The sequence below is a fragment of the Podarcis filfolensis genome (genome assembly GCF_964270895.1).
Source record: "Podarcis filfolensis genome assembly, chromosome: 6".
Classification (NCBI taxonomy): Eukaryota; Metazoa; Chordata; class Lepidosauria; order Squamata; family Lacertidae; genus Podarcis; species Podarcis filfolensis.
This window is the reverse complement of record NC_139609.1, coordinates 79,670,570-79,691,271: the sequence shown is the minus strand read 5'-3', so window position 1 is coordinate 79,691,271 and position 20,702 is coordinate 79,670,570. Positions and strand designations below refer to the sequence as shown.

General features: G+C 46.4%; 1 protein-coding gene across 1 annotated transcript; it reads right to left on the bottom strand.

Annotated features, from left to right (window-relative positions):
• Positions 1 to 225: 225 nt before the first annotated feature.
• On the bottom strand, positions 226 to 17,323 carry LOC310764720 (somatomedin-B and thrombospondin type-1 domain-containing protein-like). The gene is made up of 5 exons (XM_083619158.1): positions 17,079 to 17,323; positions 14,409 to 14,603; positions 11,374 to 11,452; positions 9,782 to 9,958; positions 226 to 3,763 (listed from the first exon to the last, which is right to left on the bottom strand). Exons 1-5 carry the CDS (start codon positions 17,302 to 17,304, stop codon positions 3,646 to 3,648), a joined length of 795 nt encoding a protein of 264 aa, XP_083475284.1. The 5' UTR covers positions 17,305 to 17,323; the 3' UTR covers positions 226 to 3,645.
• Between the last annotated feature and the right edge of the window lie 3,379 nt (positions 17,324 to 20,702).

Below are 20,702 nucleotides of genomic sequence, written 5' to 3'. Positions count from 1 at the left end.
ACTCCAGGTCCCATTATCCCCAGCCAGCATGGACAATGGTCAGGGATGATGGAAGTTGTGGTCCTCCAGGTGTTTCCCCATCTCTTGGTCTAGACGGCCATGCTGAAATCCCCACCCAGTTCCCCCACCACCACTTCTTCAGAGGAAAACATGAGAATTGCCAACTCCAATGCTGTAAATGCAACCATTCCCCTTACCAGGAAGAAAAAAAACCAGCAATAGGTAGAACTTTCCATAAATATTAATTTTAATGGGCTCTTTCAAAACACAAAGCCTGCAAATGAAAAAGAACTACCAGTGTTTCCAGGTCCAAATTATTTCAGAATAAGGTTTGACATGCCACAGGTGCACAGAAGATTTTTTTTTTCTATTGAACAGGGCAATACTATGTCTACCCAGTCAATATAATCAGACACTTTCATCTGTCCCAGCTGCAACAAAACATGTCTCTCCCATATTAGTCTCTACAGCCACAGCAGGTGCAGCAACCTTCAACAGTTTGACTTCACCCCCAAAGGCGCTCTCTTCCACTGTCTCCCAAGACAGACAAATGCCACCCCAGAGGTGAACCCTACTGAGTTCAAAAAGACTTTCCTGAAGGTGTGTGTGTTAGTTTAAAGCTTGGGAGCAAGTCCCACTGAAGTCTGTGGCACTTGCTTCTGAGTAAACATGCACAGCAGTGTGTGTCCTTTGTAAGTGTGAGTACAACTAAAGATGGCAGAGGAGATCCATGAGTACAATCACTTCCTGCTTGTTTTAAGAAGTTAATAGCAACTTCTAAGGAAGTTGTGGCATCTGGAACTGTGGCAGTCAGAAGGAGAATGATCTCCCCACCACCAGTTTCCTAAATTACAATTCACGGGGGCGGTGGCAATATTTATTCAGGAAAATGGGGAGGAGCACCAGCACCATGGTACTAATCCAATTCTAGGGCTCCAAATTTTGTGTTTTTTTTCTTCTTAAACAATAGGTATTTGTAATCCCAGATCTCAAGAGACATGTCTAGATTGACACTGTGTAAGGCACTTCACAAGTCAGCCAAGTTCTTAACCTCCCCAACATTCACCAGTGAGTGAAAGGTCAAGTGTATCTAAGCTTCACAAGGATGTTTTGAGTGGTTTGTAAGGCTCAATCAATCAATGGGAACTAGCCCAAGCCTATATTCCATTTCCTTGTTCCTCAAATAATCTGGGAGGGTGCTCCACAGTTGCAAAAAGAGTACATAGGGGCATCCGGCCAAAGTTCATGTTAGGCAGGAGATCTGTGGCAGAATTCCTTCCCCCCAATCAATCAATCAATCAATGTTGTTTGTCTTTTCAGTTTAAAGCAAGTGCCCAAAGCCAAATTCAACTGGAGTTGCAGCAATTAATAGTGTGGGTGTTCAAAACTCCCCCATCCTTGTAAACAGCTTAGAAACTATTGTAGTTAAGTGGTATATACTGTAAATTGTTTAAATAAAATAAAATGAAAAATAAATCTACCAACAACCCTTTATGGGGGGAGGAATACATATCATGGAACACCTGAAGAATGTATAATTTGGCCCAAAGGCTAAAGCTTCTTTGAGAACTCATTTTATCCACCAATTTAAGGATAATGTGCAACTACATCCCCTGTAATTTATTAATTGGAGACAAGGGGATGCAGAAATTATCCTGCTACTTACTGCTAGTTCAAGGAAAAGGAAGAAGCTACCCATAAAACTGAAGCCCTGCTCTCATGGAAATCTTACTCTACCACCTGCTCTAACCTTGCAAGATTTCACCAAATATTCTAAGCATATGTTGGCAGCAGCTATGGGGGCTAGAAACTTGCATTTAAAATATAAAATTGTGGGTGAAGGGTACAACATCTGCTTTGCATGCTGAAGGCCCCAGGTTAATAATAATAATAATAATAATAATAATAATAATAATAATAATAATTTTATTGTTTATACCCCGCCCATCTGGTTGGGTTTCCTCAGCCACTCTGGGCTGCTTCCAGCAAAAGATAAGATAAGACATTAAAAACTTCCCTGAACAGGACTGCCTTCAGATGTTTTCTAAAAGTTGTGTAATTCTTTATCTCCCTGACATCTGACATTCCACAGGGAGGGCACCACTGCCGAGAAGGCCCTCTGCCTGGTTCCCTGTAACCTCACTTCTCGCAAGGAGGGAATCGCCAGAAGGCCCTTGGCGCTGGACCTCAGCGTCTGGGCAGAACGATGGGGGTGGAGACGCTCCTTCAGGTATACTGGGCCGAGGCCATTTAGGGCTTTAAGGTCAGCACCAACACTTTGGTGCTTGGAAACATCCTGGGAGCCAGTGAAGTTCCTTTAGGATTGGTGTTATATTATTATTATTATTATTATTATTATTATTATTATTATTATTTATTGAATTTATATACCGCCCTATACCCGGAGGTCTCAGAGTAGTTCACAGAAGAAAGTCAAAATATAAAACCACAAAATACACAATCAAAATAAAAACAACAACCCAATAACCACCCCCGGGGGAAAAACACATTTTAAAAGGGCACAGGATGTCAATCAAATCAACCAAAGGCCTGGTTAAATGGTCTCAGCGACTGCTCCCAATCACTAGTCTAGCTGCCGCATTTTGGATTAGTTCAATTCCCAGCATCTCCAGGTTGGGCTGTCGGTCAGTGCAGACAATACTGAGCTAGATAGGCAAATGGGCAGTTTCCTATGTTCCTGAGAATCTCCAGCATTCATAGGAAGCAGAGTTCTCTGCTCAGTATCACACATTCAACCCTTTCCTCCTACACATGCAGGATCTGCCCAACCCTGACCAAGGTGCTCCACTTTCAGGCCTGAGTTTCAGGGGCTTGTAAAAACCTGAGTCAAAGGCGTGGTGGACATTACAAGCCCCTAAGTTCTCTTCTGGCTTGGATGCAACCCACACAGCAGAATCCCCAGCTTATAGCCTGGCCAATACGTTTCCCAAAGGCCAATGGGGTTTTTCTACTCCCTGTGATCATAATGGGCATGGGTTGAGCATAGTTTTAACTACGGAAAGGCAGCATACCAATAAAACGATGCTGGAGGACAGGGGAAGAAGAAAGATGGAGAGGATCAGATTTCCTCTTATAGTGCCTTCATTCGTTCTGGAGCATCACTGCAGCAAAGCCAAACAGTGTAGAAGGGGATGGAGGTTTAGGGGGCTGTGGGAGGTGGGCCTGACCAAGTGACACGACATTATCTCCAAACCATAAAAACTGATGTCTCAGCACATTTCAGAATCAACCCGAGTTTGGGATGAGCTCACTCATCTCCCAGGCATCTGGTTGGCCACTGTGAGAACAGGATGGGTCTATTGTCCAATCCATGGGTTCTCCCTAGGTTTTGATCTTTACTGCTCCCTTGTCAGCATGGTCTTGTTGGCCTGCCAGCCTCAAACCTGACTCTCCCAGGTCTCTCCTGCACAGATTACCTGCTTCTTTAACATGCCAGTAACTTCAGCTTGAGTCTCAAGGAGAATGTCCTGTGTCACCAAGTGACAGTTCCTTAAAGCAGAAAGTACCCTTGATCTTAGAATATATCCGTTGGCATCGCAACTGTGGCTGTTCACAGTTGAACTTTTATTAAGGAGAACCAAGGAGGAGATGCAGACTCAAGGCAGAGGGACAACTACGTGAAAGTCAGATGAACAAGAAGCTGTGGACAGAAGGGCAGGAGCAAGTGTGCAGCTGGCGAACTCGCTTCCAGGTCCCTCTGCATCTTGGGTTTCCTACGGCCTGCCAGTGCAGTAGCTGGTTCCTGGAACAGAAAAAGCAGAACCAAGCATTGATACAATGCATTCAGCTTCCCCCAAAAGCAGCATCAAGGAAACACACACACACAAGTCACACAGCTTCAGGTGAGCACATAAAAAGAGTTGAATCAATCTTGGCTTTTGCTTGTACTTCAAAAGCATTTCTCAATCCGTACTCACAAACTAAAGGCCCTTGAGAATGGCAGGGACACCCAGTAATTCTGAATCACTGAAAACACAGTAAACACCTTCCAGATGCTGGACGTTCAAACAAAGATAGTTATGTGCAGTACTGTGCAGTACTGAAGTGCACCGTTCACTTGAGCTTCAATCTCTCAACCTGCAGGTCCAAAGTGGTTTTTATCACTTAGCTGTTGCTTCAAAGGGACACCGTGCAATCTCCTAAATTTGTCACAAGTAGCAGGCATCACTCAGTGTTGGTGTATAGGCTTGTGGGCATTATATCCCATGTTCTCTATCCATAGCATTTTCAGATAAAAAGCATCTCAGGTAGCAGGACCAGAAACGCCATCAGAGCAAACATTACTGGGAGAGATGAACCAATGGGGGCTCCAGAGGCACGGATGCAAACAACTGCATGTTTATTTTGCGTGGAAGAGTAAGTTTCGTATCAGCACCTTTAGATCCTAATGTATCCTCCATTCCTTAATATCCAGGACCAGAGCCATGCAATAAGTTAGTGGAACTCTGCTTTTTTCACAAAACACAGGCACCCAGAAAGGCACCAAAGTACAGACAACTGTAATTTTCTTTCATTTTCTGAATGTGTTTCCCCACCCCCTCATCAACTGAAGAGTGGCTGGTGAGGGAAGAACTGAAGAAGAAATTTTCAGTACAGCACTAAATGCACTAGCAGGTCCATTAGTTTTATTATTATTATTAATGGGATTGCTTTATTGAGTATTTTTATTATGCTGCCTTTTTTAATCATTCTGTATTTTAACAATTATGCGTGGTCAGTTTTTATATTCTGTATTAAGCAGTATATAAATTAATAAATAATAACAAAAATAAATAAATACTCATCTCTTAAGAATATTGGGAAGGGGCTGTGTGGTTACGTCTCAAACCCCTGCACCCCCCACTCTCAAAATCTCCCCCTTTCCTCCATTTTTGAGGCAGATTTCTTTTTTTGAAACTAGACCTCCACCCACTAGTAAATGGTCAAAGAAAAGAAATGGGTGGAATCTGGGCAGAATTAAGTAGGAATCTGGCAGAGACACATGCCCGACTGGCATGTTCTCTCCCTCCTGGGAGATTCAAAAGCTTCCTCCAGCCTGAACATCACAGCGACTGATACCAAGAGGCATCTGCACACTTCAGCATCAGCAGAGTATAGGCAGTTAGCGTACAGACTCAGTAGCGCAGCTTTTGGCTATACGTTTATTTACATATACCTACTCAGAGCATCGCAACTCAGCTCCTTCCTCTTCAGCATCAGACAGCAAAGAGACAGAACAAAAGGACAAACATCCTACATCACGGAAACACAGTAATATAAACATCCTGTCTCCGTCACTTCCCACAATGTGGAATGAAAACATACACCGTCATGTGATAAAAACAATCCCATGTCTGCAACACGGTGGAAAGAATCCTAACATTAAGTAGGGTGTGCACAAGTAGAACAAGGTCTGCTCGTGCACAACTCAGCTTAATCCTGCTCACAGCTTTACAGTGGACATTGTGAAGGCCAATTTGAAGTGGCTACCACTGAGCAATCATGTTTAATCACTTGCATATTTGCCTTTGCTGATGGACAAATTATACTTCTTGGCCCTCCATGTAAACAAGGTTATACTTTGAAAAACAGTTCCTTATACCCGTCCCCATCCGCATGTACATAAATGTCCATAACAAAACCACATTCCACAGTGAACACATCTTACTGCAAACTATAAGGAACAGCTAATCCTTGCAGGCTTGCAGGAAGCACTGGCTTTTCCAGCAATTCCCAGTGCATGCTCTCTGCAAATGTCAACTGTACTTACTCAGGTCTGAACTTTCCAGTACCATTTCTTAAATGCTCCATAAAACAAATCACTACATCATTTTAAAAGCTGGTCATTTTAGGCTTTAATGTACTTGTTGGAGGAAGGAACAGCCACCAAGATTGTAGCATAGTGTAAAGTATCTGCAGCTCTCAGAATCTACTTTTTAACTGACTTGGGTACTGTATGGGTTCATAATGGCATAACTTGGAACTATCTCCAGTTATACCAAGACAGAATATGCTGGCAAGCTGTTACTGCACAGAAACTGCTTTTAGGCAAAAATCCCAACCACAAACCATTTCAGTTTTTCTTTTTCCAAATGACACATTCCATAAACACTGAGCACCTTAAGGGGGCTTTTCTTGGGTGGGTGTGGGTGGGTATCCCTTGGGGTTCTTTTTGTTTTTTAAATGTAATTCTGCAAAACGCAAAGTTCCACCAAACATGCCAATTTATCTCACACTTGTTTCTCAGTGGCCCCATTTTGGCTCCAAGCCCATTGGCCCTCAACACCCAAGTTTTCTGTTAGAGGGCCATATTACCCCTTCATTGTACCCTTGGAAAAGATGAATAGTCTCCCGGCTGCAGGCTCTCTTTCCCACTCATTCTAGAGGCTGCTCCCCAGCTGCTCTCCATTCTCAAATGATTGAAACTGGCAGATCATCGTGCCATCACATCCCCCAGCTGATTTGGCAAGCCCTTCACAGCCTATTTCTGGAAGAAAGAAGGAGGGGAGGAATATCGATGCACCGGCCCAGTTGCACGAGACGTGACCTTGCGAGACATTCCGAACGTGGCTCAGCTAATTCAACAAAATGCTTTGAACCGTACACACGCGAGCCTGAAATTGGATCAATCCATTAAGCCAGCTTCATAACGGGTGAAGCACTTCCTAGGAGATTTAGCAAGAGGTGTCATTCACAGCCCAACTACTCTTTTCTTACTTTCAAAGCAGAGATTAGTTCACGATGGGGTCATCCTCACTAGCTGTGATCTCTGTTGCTTTCCCCACCAAGGAAAACCACTTTTTAGCACTCTATCCGAGCAAACAGCAATTCAGGTATTCTCTGGATTGACCTTTTGCTCTGATTCAACATTGAAGAGCAGGTTTTCCCTAGAAAACCACTCGGACCTGTACCTGGAAAGCATGGGTCAAGTGGATGTGGGGACGAGTCCCAAGTCTTAAAAGAAGCAAAGAAAAACAAAAAAAATGAACCGAGATTTGCTTGTTCTAAAGGGAAAGATAGCTTGCCTAAGAAAGTGATGGAAATGCTTTTCAGTTTTAATGAGCAAGGCCGGGGGGGACGGGGAACCATGCACAATAGGAGGACACAGCTGAAAATGGAAGTGTCAACAAACAGAAAACAATTAAAAAGAACAAGGCAATTCTGAAAGCTGGGACTACTCTTCAGCGTGTGGACGGTTCAAGGGGCTGAAAAAATCACATTGGTTAAAAGGATTCAGGTTTTCATTGCAGAAACATAATGACTGGGCTGGATCAAGTGTGGTCACCCCTCCCTCCCTCCCTCCTCCCAAATATTGAATTATCAAAGCTCGATACATGTTAAGGATCAGAGTTTCCTTTCCATTACCGATTCCTCTTCATTTGGCCCTCTCCTCACTGGGGCATGCGAGTGCTGGGACAAAGTTTGAGAACCAAACATTTTCCCCCAGCAGTTATTTGCTCTTAGCTTCAGAGCAGCCCTGATGGACTGGACCCAAAGGTCCATCTACAACACAACTACCCTCCCCCCACCCCCGCATCCCGTTTCCCACGGGGGCCTCTGGGGATGCCAAAAGCAGGGCCTCCCTTGCTCTTCCTTCATGGCAGCTGGAATTCAGTGACATTTTCTCTCTGACCCTGGAAATTCCACGTGAGCCCTTCTGTGAGCAGAAAAGGCAGTCCATCTGGATCAGATCAAAGGCCTGTCTAGTCCAGCATTCTGTTCTCACAGTGGCCAAACAGATACCCATGGCAAATCCGACATGTACCAGGTCTCTCTGACTCGCAGTCTCCAGCTATGGCTTCATCTGGCTTGCCTGTGATGACTGTTTCAGGACAGGGATAGGCTACTCACTGTAAGCCTACATGTTGGTACCACTGAGGCTAGATTACTGCAATATGCTCTATGTGGGTCTGCCCTCAAGCCTGGCCCAGAAGCTCTACCTGATGCAGAATGTGGCAGCCAGGCTGCTGACAGGGGCACATGGCTGACAACATGTGACCATTGTTAAAACATCTGCACTGGCCAAGTTCAAGGTCTTTGCATTACTTTAATTGCATTAATTGATTTGTCTTTATTCCTGTATGTCACTGAATTGTATAAGGTAAAGGTAAAGGGACCCCTGACCATTAGGTCCAGTCATGGCCAATTCTGGGGTTGCAGCACTCATCTCGCTTTATTGGCTGAGGGAGCCGGCGTACAGCTTCCGGGTCATGTGGCCAGCATGACTGAGCCGCTTCTGGCGAACCAGAGCAGAGCACGGAAACGCCGTTTACCTTCCCGCCGGAGCGGTACCTATTTATCGACTTGCACTTTGACATGCTTTCGAACTGCTAGGTTGGCAGGAGCAGGGACTGAGCAACGGGAGCTCACCCCATCGCGGGGATTCGAACCCCGACCTTCTGATCGGCAAGTCCTAGGCTCTGTGGTTTAACCCACAGCGCCACCCGCGTCCCTTCACTGAATTGTATGCTCCTGATCAAATAAACAAAAAGATAAGATTTTTTAAAGTAGTTTTTTTAATAAATAAATATTGCCTCTGACAACAGAAGTAATATAACCATTGTGACAAATAACCTAATCCCCCGTGGGCACATGGTTCGAGAGCGGCCGTCTGCAGATTAGAGCCTTGGGTACTCATGGAGGCTTCCAGGAAAGGCAGAACCCCGGTTTTCCAGAATTCGACATCAGGCAAGTAACCTACACAGGTCAAACAGGCCCTCTGCTGCAGACATTCACTCTCCAATTCATGGAGGGGGTGGGGGCTGAGCTCACACACTCATTCCTACTCTCTCCCCCTTGTGCCTCCATTGACTGAGCTCATAAGATGAATGCCTGAAGAGGACTAGAGTCATCCCATATACTAAATAGCAAACTCAGTACTCCTCTTACGTTTTTACTGCATTTTATGGCCTCTCCAGACAGCTACAGTGGCTGTTATTGCTGCCTTATCAAAATAACTGCAGTTCTATACTGAAGACTTCAGGGAGGCACGGGGAGAATACCTAGCAGTGCTTTTCTTGCTCAGTACCGCTGAGAAAATGCTACCTGGACGAACATGCTGTTTCATACAAACTTATTTGTTGTTTAAAATGTTCTTGAATGAGCACTGTCAGAACAACAGCCAGGGCAGATTTAGCTTCCATATTCCTATCCATTAAGAATGGATCAGGTTCAGCCAGCTTGCTTTTGACGGTCAGGATGGGCCAACAACACAACCCTATAAGTGCCTACTCAGAAGTAACTCCCATTGGGTTCAATAGGGTTTACTCCCAGGTAAGTGGGTGCAGCCAATTGCAACCAGATTCACGCATGCATGTTCTGGAGGACTGCAACATCAAGTTGCATGTGCATAGCTGGAGTCATTCACATCACACATATTTTGAAGGATGTACATTCATATTTTGAGGTCAATTTAAGGCACTGGTGCTTACTTTTAAAGACCTAAAGGCTGGTCCATTGGGGCAAATGAGATGCTGCCCCACCAGTCTCAATCTGCCCTCTGCCCACCCACACCTGCATATCTTCTTTTCTACAGCCAGTGTGTGTAAAAAGTAACTCAAATTCACATTCATTGCCTAGTCCGCTTCTGCCTCTTGCCCCACCCATCACTACCATGTGACCCCACCCCCAAAAGTTGCCCAGAAGCAAATGCAGCTCCCTGGAACTGAAAAAGTCACCCCACCCCTGTGCTAGGCAGTACAGAAGTTTAGAAGACGGGGTTGCAATTTTCCCAACAACAAAGCATTTCCAACTGAGCAAAAGCAGAAAGGTCAGCTCTTACTTTTTGGCTCCGCTGCCATCCCCTGAGCAGTGCAGGTTCCTGGAATCCAAAGCTGGGTGCTGGCACTCAACACACACCAGATGTCCTTCGCTGAGATATTTCATCCAATGAGTGTAAGAGCTGTTCCCACGCAGACATCCTTCTGTGATGGCCATGAGCTGAAATTCGACACAGTACCTGCCATGGGAAGAGAGAGGAATAGGGTTGCATGCCTCCCCAATCTCTGAACTGTGCAAGATTCCAGGGGTTCCAAATGCTCACCCAGGGTCTGTGTAAGGCTTACTTACAAAAATAAATGTGTATATCGCGTGTCGGGGAGGTGAAGTACCTCTGGTGTCACACTATAAATACTTATTGGGCCAAATGCATTTCAACAAGGTCTTCAGGTGGGATGTTTTACTCAAGACTATGCCTGCTAAAATTAATGAACAGGACTAAGTTCCAGTGGGTATACTCAAGAGTAAAACTTAGCTAATTACCACCCTTCAACTCTACATCCATTATTTGCAGGAGACTTTTTGAAATTTATTTGGCCAACCTGTATACAGGCATCTTTCCACTTACACAGGGATTACGTTCCCGGGTACCACTCATAAACGTGAAATCACGTATGGTGGAGAACACCATCTATAAAGCCTGTAAACAACCAAAACCTCTGCCAAAAATTCACAAAAGTCCACCAAACTCCACTACAATCACTCCCTCCAAACCTCCAAACCTCCTTTCTCCAACGCCCAACTCTTCACAGGCCTCAAAGATTGGTGCAAAGGCTCATGGGATTGCTAGCTCCTTTCCTGCTCTTTTGGGGCCATTTTGCCCTTTTTTGAAATTTTAATCAATTTATTTAAATACTTCCTAGGACTGCGCATGTTAAGTTGTGGGTGAACATATCAGACGACACAGCGATTCTTCAAACAGCTCTTGTTTATTCACAGGCTAGAACAGAACTGACCTGAAGGGCTCAGCCAGCTTGCTTATATAGAGCTCCACTACAACGCAACAGTAACCACTTTCTGTAACTATCCAATCACTGAACATCACTTTCAATCCCTTATTTGCATATGTGGACCTGAGTGAAAACTATCTACAGTATCCCCCTGCTGGCCCAGGGTGAGAACTTCAGTACATAACAGCGCATATACATGGTTGCACATGAGTCCATCGTGCGTAAGCTGGGGAGACATCTGTACTTATTCAGGACCCTATGCGTATTTTTCTCTCCTCCCTTAAGCGGCTGCAGCTCAGAACCGGCTGAATTGTTAACGTTTTTAATAAGGCCGCCGAGGAAGACTTTGTCAAAATGTGTTTGGCCTATTAAGGATTTACAGCGGTGTATTTACAGGGATCGTGACAGCACCATATAAATGAAAAGTGCAGGTTAAAGCACTGTTCTGTGTATAAGCAGGAGGATGGAAGAACATGTGTGCTGGAGGTTGGCTTTGCATCAGGGAAATGGGCCAAAGGCTGTACTAGTATGTCTTCTAGGCCTGTGAATCTAGACTTGTGTCATTTCATTATATGAGCTCCAGGCCATAGTGTGACCCACAGGAGGACAGAAACGCTGTAGAGTCCTCGAGCAGCTCATTACTTACCCGGCTCTTTCATTCTCAATGGACACAGCTCGCTTTCTCCTTGCTTTCCCATAGCCTCCAGTGGTTATTAATGCTGGGACTGCTCACATCAAAGGGAAAAAGGAAAACACAGCAGACATGATAAGTGACAACGGTGCCCCGAGCCCGCCTGCATCTGCAGAACAATAACAACTGGGACATTTGCGGTCTTTAATGCCGTGTCATTTTCCCTCTGGCAGGAAATCAGAGAGAGAGAGTTCTCTCCCACATTCTCAGACCGCTGGTGATTATTCATCATTCCGCTGGGCAGAAATGGGTACCCTCCACCCACAAAATCCCCCCTTGTTGTCCGTACAAACAGGCCTGCTAATTATCATCCCAGAAACTATGCTGAAGGGAGCAAGCTATTTTAATAATATCCCAATTTAGAAATATAACACTTAAGCTCTTCTGAAGCCTACAGATTTTATTTTGGTCTCAGAAACACAGGTTTGGTTTTGTGGTTTTTTTCAAAGCAAACCAAAAAAATAAAAAGTCAGAAGGAAAATAATAACCAGTCTAAACAAGTACACCAGAAAAGGGCCGGTTGTTTAGGGAAAGGGTGGGCAAAAGCTAGAGATTGCAGATCTCTGGTTGATTTCCAGTAGCACAGCAAAGATTTTTGACACCCAGTTGTTTTGACAATATCTGCAATAAAATGAGTTGTTCCACCTAAATTAGGCTGCTGAAATAAAAAGCTCCAACTAGGACCATGCTTTTGTGAGAAAGGGCTATGGACTCAGTTCAGTTCCTGTGCTGAAGACAATTTCCTAGGCTCAGAATGTGCTCAGAGGCACCCTGTTCTTGAATTCTAACTGTGAGACTTGTTGCACCTGCCTCTGGTTAATAGCTCTTGGGGATCTAGTAAAACAGGAGAATATGAGATGAGCCTTTCTGGATCAAGCCAAAGGTCCATTTAGTCCAGCATCCTGTTCTCGCAGTGACCAACCAGATAACTACGGGATGCCTACAAGTTGGCTGTGAGAGCACAATAGCACACACACACACACACACACACACACACACACTTTGATTCTCAGCATCTGTGAAAGTGTTGAACTTGTTCATTCGTACAGCTCAACTATTGTGTGCACAAGCACGCAGACTATATATTCACTAAATATTAACATGTGTATTACGGTACATGTGGGACGCAGGTGGTGCTGTGGGTTAAACCACAGAGCCTAGGACTTGCTGATCAGAAGGTTGGCGGTTCGAATCCCCGCAACGGAGTGAGCTCCTGTTGTTCGGTCCCAGCTCCTGCCCACCTAGCAGTTCGAAAGCACGTCAAAGTTCAAGTAGATAAATAGGTACCGCTCCGGCAGGAAGGTAAACAGTGTTTCCGTGCACTGCTCTGGTTCACTAGAAGCGGCTTAGTCATGCTGGCCAGAAGCTGTCTGCGGACAAATGCTGGCTCCCTCGGCCTATAGAGCGAGATGAGCGGAGCAACCTCCGAGTCGTCCACAACTGGACCTAATAGTCAGGGGTACCTTTACCTATTACAGTACAAATGTATAGCTCAACTATTTGTGGACAAAGTTTGTATGAATGTAATGTGTGAATGTTACCATTGTCTCTCACGTGCAGATTTAATTAAATCAATATACCAACAGCACAATCCTAACCCCCTCTACTCAGAAATGAGTCCACCTGAATTCAGTGGGGCTTACTCCCAGGTAACTTGGGTTAGACTCACAGTCTTAAACTCACAGGATTATCAGCTGTGATTTCTCTAAGCAGGTGACAGCCATAATTTGAATGGAGCCCAGCCCCAACATAGCCTTTTGTACAAGCACAGTTTTCAGAGAAGCAGCCATGTTAGTCTGTTGCGGCAAAAGCAACACAGAGTCTCGCGGCACCTCAAGAGATATGGGTGGCATTCAGCTCTTCTGCTGATGGAAGGCAACCTTCAGTGGAACTAGGAGGGAGGCCAAGGTCAACCCTACCTAGAGTGCACTGTGGTAATCCAGCCTCAAGGTTACGTATGCATGGACTACAGTGATCAGACTTCTTTGGCTGCTCTGCAGCAAAGGCACTCAGAAGAAAACCTTGACCAATCCTTACACTAGATGTCACTTTGCATCATCCCATTTTACTCTGGATGAACTAGAAGAGGGACATATGCAACTGCTCTCCAAGCACAAACATGCATCTAAAGCTGTTTTGTGTGCTGTAAGGTAAAGGTAAAGGGACCCCTGACCATTGGGTCCAGTCGTGACCGACTCTGGGGTTGCGGCGCTCATCTCGCTTTATTGGCTGAGGGAGCCGGCGTACAGCTTTCTGGGTCATGTGGCCAGCATGACTAAGCCGCTTCTGGCGAACCAGAGCAGTGCACGAAAACGCCGTTTACCTTCCCGCAGGAGCGGTATCTATTTATCTACTTGCACTTTGACGTGCTTTCAAACTGCTAGGTTGGCAGGAGCAGGGACCGAGCAACGGGAGCTCACCCCGTCGCGGGGATTTGAACCGCTGACCTTCTGATTGGCCAGTCCTAGGCTCTGTGGTTTAACCCACAGCGCCACCCGCAGGGCCACTCTAATTTAATGAATGTGTCGAGGATTAAGCATGGGGCATTATAGACTGCAGCACTTTCTTTCTCGCATCTGGGATAGCTCAGTCGGTAGAGCATGAGACTCTTAATTCCAGGATCATGGGTTTGAGCCCCATGTTGGGCCAAAGATTCCTGCACTCCTGGGTGTTGAACCAGATTACCCTTGTGGTCCCTTTCCAACTTCTGCGATTCTGTGATTCTTTGTAGCTACGACACCAGCAGAGCAGTGCAAGAAACCCAGCCAAATATGGGATACCCCTGTTAAGCAAGAGGCACTTGACATGAGTCAATAACTTTCTTCAGCTTAGAACAAAACAAAAGTAACCAGAAGAAATGCTCTAACAAGACTTTTTTTTGGGGGGGTACAATTTAATTTTGAATGCATCCAAAAGCAGGCCTTGGAAACCTTTTTTCTGCCAATAATCTGTTCCCCCCCCCCACTCCACCCGTGCCCTGCTCCACTTACTGAAGGGCTGCTTGCACTCTGTTCCTTGCTGAGTCCAATACTCAAAACAGCCAGCCTTGTCCTCGAGAGGAGGGCAGGCTTCGCCGCCATTTCTCGGCTCCCGGATGATGCGCCTCCTCCTCACACGGTACGCTGCCTTGCAAGTCTCCGCACAGCTGCTCCATTCGCTCCACTCAGAGACCACGCAGGAGACCACTGAGGAAAGGAGGAGGAGGGCAAAACTCACAATTGTTATCTATTCCACGCATTTCCAGGCTGGCATTCTTCTCAAATAAGCAAGTCTGATCCATTCCTGCCAAGCAGGAGTGCCAGCATTTAAGGTGTCCCAACTTAGCCCACATTCACAATACGCGTTTGAAGCAATCACGATACCACTTTAAACTGCCAAGTTTTCTACTTACAGGGTCATCTGTCTGTTTACATTGGGAATTACTTTTTTTAAAAAAATGTGGTTCTCCAACAGCAGGATGAAGTGAGGCAGCTCATTTTACCACCTCAGCATTCTTCCACTTCATTCCACTGCACTTGGGAGAACCAGCCAGCCTGAGCTTTGTAACCGTGCAGGAATATAAAACGATTCCCTATTCCACGCAATTACTCTGGACATGTAACGCAAAGCAGAGTTTTCAATCCAAGTACAGTGGTACCTCAGGTTACAGATGCTTCAGGTTACAGACGCTTCAGGTTACAGACTCCGCTAACCCAGAAATAGTACCTCGTGTTAAGAACTTTGCTTCAGGATGAGAACAGAAATCGCGTAGCAGCAGTGGGAGGCCCCATTAGCTAAAGTGGTACCTCAGGTTAAGAACAGTTTCAGGTTAAGAACGGACCTCCAGGACAAATTAAGTTCTTAACCTGAGGTACCACTGTGTATGTGTCGATTCAGACATCTTCCAGCCCTCTCAGTCGCCAAAGCAAAGATGACTACGGTGAGAAGAACGGCTCTCCAGTTTCTGGCTTTTGCCACAAACACCCCACCTGGGTGTCAGCAAGTCACCTCACCTATCCGCAAACTACCACATGCAGAGCAGGCCAAGAGTGACACTTGCAAAGGACAACATTGTGCCATTTCTTCAAAATGCCACAAGATGGAACCAGTTGAGAATAATCATTGATGAGGCATAAAGGAAAGGGACTTACGCTTCAGTAGTTCTAATAAAGGCTAATCAAGCAACCTGCATTTTGTGGAGAGGGATAATTCTGTTTTGCTTGCATTTTCTTTTACATATGTTCCCTTTTTAAAAAGGACCCCATGTTTTCATTTGCCTAATAGAAAAAACCAATGTTTGTCTCCTGGAAGGTTTTACTAAGAGCTATGGGAAGTAAAGATTATTATAGGGATGGAATGGGTTACATGTGGGGGTGGGGGGAGTGCACAAGCAGAATTCTGCATTAAGTAAAATATCCAATATGCTGAAAACCTCAGCTTTTGAAAAGTCAAGATTTAGGAAATTCCTATTTGCCAATATTTGGGTTCTGTTGTACTAGGGAACAGGAAGAAGATGTTAATATGCTCAGTGTGTGAGAGATTATTTTTTTTAGGTAGTATTAAGAGAACCACTGCAGTTACTCCAGGCCATTACAAATGCCTTGAGTTGTACCATATGCTCCAAACTCTACGAATAATTGTGCACACGGGGCTTCAGTGTTAGCTCTTTTTGATGCCTTGCAACAGCAGGATAAAACAGCACAATTTGCATAGCTTATGCTTTTGCACAGAATGTTATTGATCTTTTTAATAAAGAAAAAGTTCTGAATGCAACTCTCCCTGTTTATGACAATACACATGTCAACAGCACTCAAATGTCCTCCAAGAACATTGAGATTCATTGGTATCTGATTTCCAACACAAGAAAGCTTAAGCCGCTCTCGCTTCCCCCAAGTTGCAATCCTAACTTTAAGGATCCTAACTTTAAGGAAACACTTTTATTCAGGTGTTAGCCCCCTGCTGAACTCCAGAGTACTTATCTCCAAGTAAAACATGTTTAAGACCACATGGGAACAGCTGCCTTGGGAGTAAATCCTGTGCAAATCAGTGGGATTTAGTTTTTAAATAACATAGGTAGGAGTAGATTGTCAATACTGTAATTTTCCACCTGGGCTCAGTAACTTCCAGCTCCCTCTAGTACTCTTAAATTCAGGGATGAAGAACCTCAAGCCCTGCAGAGATTTTTGAACTTCCAACAGCCCTAGCCCTAACAAGATGAGGCAGATGAGAGTCTGCATTTGGAAGGTCACAGGTTTCTCATCCGGACAATAAGCCAAAAAGTATTCACACAAGGGCTGTAGTCCATTTGAATTGGCTACACCAAGTCATTTTTCCACCCTTGAGTTTCAATCGCAGTTCCCCTTCTGGGTGGGATCCGGCACTCTGGAAAAAAGGCACTGCTCTTTCTAAGCATGTCATAGAATTGTAGCGTTGGAAGGGTTCCCCAGGGGTCATCTAGTCCAACCCCCTTGCAGGTGCTGAATTTGACTTATCACTGGAAGCGGGAGTCTGTGGCCTTCCAGCTCCCATCAGCCCCAGCCACCAAACCCCATGGTGAGAGATGAGGGGAATCCAAGAAAAGAAAACAGCCACAGGTCCCCCATGCCTAATCCTACCTGAGCTGGACCATCCATCCTCAGGTGTAGCATCCCCCTCCCCTACTCCTCCTGCTCCTTACCCACCTGGGCACACCTGCCGGTAGTCCTGGCAGCAGTCCAAGGTGTAAGGGCACGCCTGGTCGCAGTAGCAGGGCCCGTGGGACCCGTCCGCCCTCCAGCCGGTGCTCACGCACGCCATGCTCCGGCCCGCGCAGCAGCGCCCCAGCGCCGCGCAGCCGCCCTCCGCCTCCGGCGCGGCCAGGAGCAGCAGCAGCCCCGCGCGCAGCGTCCAGCAGGGGCGCGTCCGCATGATCCTGCCCGCGAGGTTCAAGTCGGACCTGCCAGCGCCGAGCACCAGCTACTCTCGGCCGAAAACTAGGCGCTCGATCCGGGACTGAGACCGGAGCGGATCTGGTGGAATTCAGTAATGCGAATTAATAGGAGGAAGGTGGGCGGGGGCAAGTCCACGCGGACTGCCTAGATGTCGGGTGCGGCGGGGAATGCTGCGCGGAGCCCACGCGCAAAGTGCTCCGGTGCGCAAGTTGGGCAGCGCTTGCCTGGAGAAGAGTTGTTGCCGCCGCTGCCGCCCAGCTGAACATCCGCCCTGCGCGTGAAAGTTTCCGAAAGCGGATCTGGAAAGGGAGCAGCCCAGGGCGACCTTTAGCCAGCGCGCCAACCTGCGCTCGCCCCACCCCAAGGCGGCGGGCGCTCCGCTCCCTGTCCGCGCTGACCTTCCCCCCTTCGGCGGGGATTAGAAGGCGCTCAGGCGGCCTTTAAAGGAGCAGGACGCTCTGGGGAGCTGGCGACGCTTAGTGCGGAGCGGAGCGGCGGCCAGCGCAATGACGACCCCCCGCTTGTCTAGCCAGGGGGCCAACTTGAATAAAATATTGGGGGGGATAGGTAAGCCCCGCCCTGCATAATCGATCACAAGACGCTGAGCACGCCATAGCTGTCAACGTTTCCCTTTTTAAAGGAAAATTCCCTTATTCCGAATAGGATTCCTCGCAAGAAAAGGGAAAAGTTGACAGCTATGGCGCAAGCACACCATTTCTATTGCAATGCCCGTCAACTGAGAGGGAAGACTGGCACCCTCAAATATTTTATTGGCTCCTGTTCTCAGAAGCAAAGGAGCCCCCCACCCCCAGCCTTACAGTGTTGGGAGAAACTGCTTGCTCGCCCTGCCTGGGCACCAGGATCTGGGTTGCTTTCAGTCAATGGGCATTTGGTGATGTAGTTCATTAGTTAAAATTAATGAGCTGTGAGCTGGAATTACTTTTTTTTGGTCCAAATTTCATTCCTCCATGAATAGCCATAGGTGAGCCAGCATTATTACTGTTTGCCAGCTACAATGCGTGTGGGAATGCTGCTGCTTGCCTACCTTACAAGATCGTTGTGTGTATGTCTGGGATCGTTTGTCTGAAGTGTTTTGAGCACTTTAGGGAAAGCATTGCGTAGCTGCTGAGGCTGCAATCCTGCGGTACATGCAGATGGAAGTAACTGTCCTACTGTTCTGACAAAACACATAGGACTGGGCTGCATATATTACTGTATCTCTTCCCTTCCTTCTGCATAGTTTTTATGTCCACACCAGGCTCATGGAAACTAGTTGAACCAGAACAAATGTCAGTCGGGTTTTCTGCGGATTGACATTCGCCCTGATTCAGCAGTAAACAGCAGGAGGTTTTTCCGGGGACAGCGGTGGGACAAAAGAAAATCCTCTCAGTGGTATACCTAGAAATCATGTGACAAACAGAAGTGTGGATGAGTCCTAAAACTTGCAAATGTTGGTAAAGCAGAGGCAGTAGCAGTACTTAATTTTTATTTACTTAATTTGATGGTGCCTCACAGATCCTAACCAAGACCAGGGCTGTGCACACAGACCAGTGCAAGTAAATAAATAGGTACTGCTGCGGCGGGAAGGTAAACGGCATTTCCATGCACTCTGGTTTCTGTCACAGTGTTCCATTGCACCAGAAGCAGTTCAGTCATGCTGGCCACATGACCTGGAAAGCTGTCTGTGGGCAAACGCCGGCTCCCTCAGCCTGAAAAGTGAGATGAGCGCCGCAACCTCATAGTCACCTTTGACTGGACTTAACCATCCAGGGGTCCTTTCCTATTTACCTTTTACCTATACATGATGTTAGCCACAATTCATCTCATCTCCTATTGTTTATTTCATGCAAGAGCTATTTCATGTGGTTTATGTGCTTTTCCCCAAATGGAGAAAAAGAGCGACTTAGCTGCCTTTTAAGCTGGCATTGTGTCCACCACCTCTATGTTAGACATCTCAGTCTTCCAGGGAACACAGTGCCAGCTCTGTTTGCCAAGAGGGAATAAGAACAAGCATACAGCGGTGGCCTTGACTCAAAGAAACCGTGCCTGTTTGCCGAGACCACACCAAGCACACACGGGGTACTTTATCTGCTCCTTCGGCATACAATCTTCACTGCCAGCCGCTTGGGAGTTTCCTTTTCTGCCTTAATTAAGCAAGCTGTACAGCGGTGGAACTTCCAATGACCCAGTTCCCAGAGGCTCTCCCTCTGTCCTCTTTTGTTAAACGGGTGGACAGGAAGATCCTGGCAGCTGGGGATTGAAGGACACAAAGGAGCACTTATTCTCACTTTCCACTGCAGGCTGGAATCTGGGGTTGTTAATTGTCCCTGCTGGCCAGCAACATCAGGCTTTGTCTCTCTGCACTACAGGCCAAGCCCTCCTGCTCACAGAAGTAGGAGCATCCTTATATAACACATTTAGAACTGGGCAACGTTTGCCACTGCCAGCGGGCATGCTGGAAACATCACCAGGAAAAGCAAACAAACAAACCCTGCAATCAATCTTCATAGTTAATCGCATGCAATAAAAACTTCAATAATAATATTTCACACATCTCTCTGACTTCTCTTTTCTGAATAACTTTCCTAGAATGGGCAGGGAAGCTATCACCAACAAGCTAAGTTGCTGGGGAAGCTAATAGTCTGAGTTTTGGGGAAGCAGCAAGAAAACCTTCACCCCAGAGACAGAATAAAGGAGTATCACAGCTTTCCTCTGATTTAAGGGAGCTATCGCTGTTTTTGTGACATCATCAACCATTACCCCAATCCCCATTCTCGAAAATCTATGTTTGAAATTAACAACTTGGGCTAGGCTCTTATGCACGCTTATGTCAGATGTTAACCCCCTGTGTCCAGTCGGAGCTGACTCCTGGGTTTAGGATTGCAGCCTCAATAAATGTGTCTGAGTTTGTTCATATGCACGCCACTCACCTCACACTGTCTTTGTCTCTCTTTCCCTCTCCTACATCTATGTTATCATCCCTACTGTTTTTAAAATGTGCACACCATAAGTCAGGAACCTAGCTTTTTTGGGCTTATGTTATGCTGTAGAATAGAGCACCATGTACCTCGATGGCAAAATGAATGAATGTTTTGAACATCAATCTTTGTTCCATTTACATTCATGCCATGCAACACACCCAACCATAGCTGTCAACCGTCCCTTATTTGGCGGGAAACTCCCTTATCCCAGCGCCATGTCCCACTGCTGTCCCTTATTGATGATGTCCCTTAAATTTCCCGGCCCAACTCAGGAGGGAAGCAGTGGCTCGGGGTCCTCCGCAGCGAGAGAGAGCGTGTGCTGGCACCGTCGTCCTGGCGCAAGGGGTTCCATCGGCCCTTCCCCGCCCGAGAGGGAGGGGGAGGGAGGGAGACT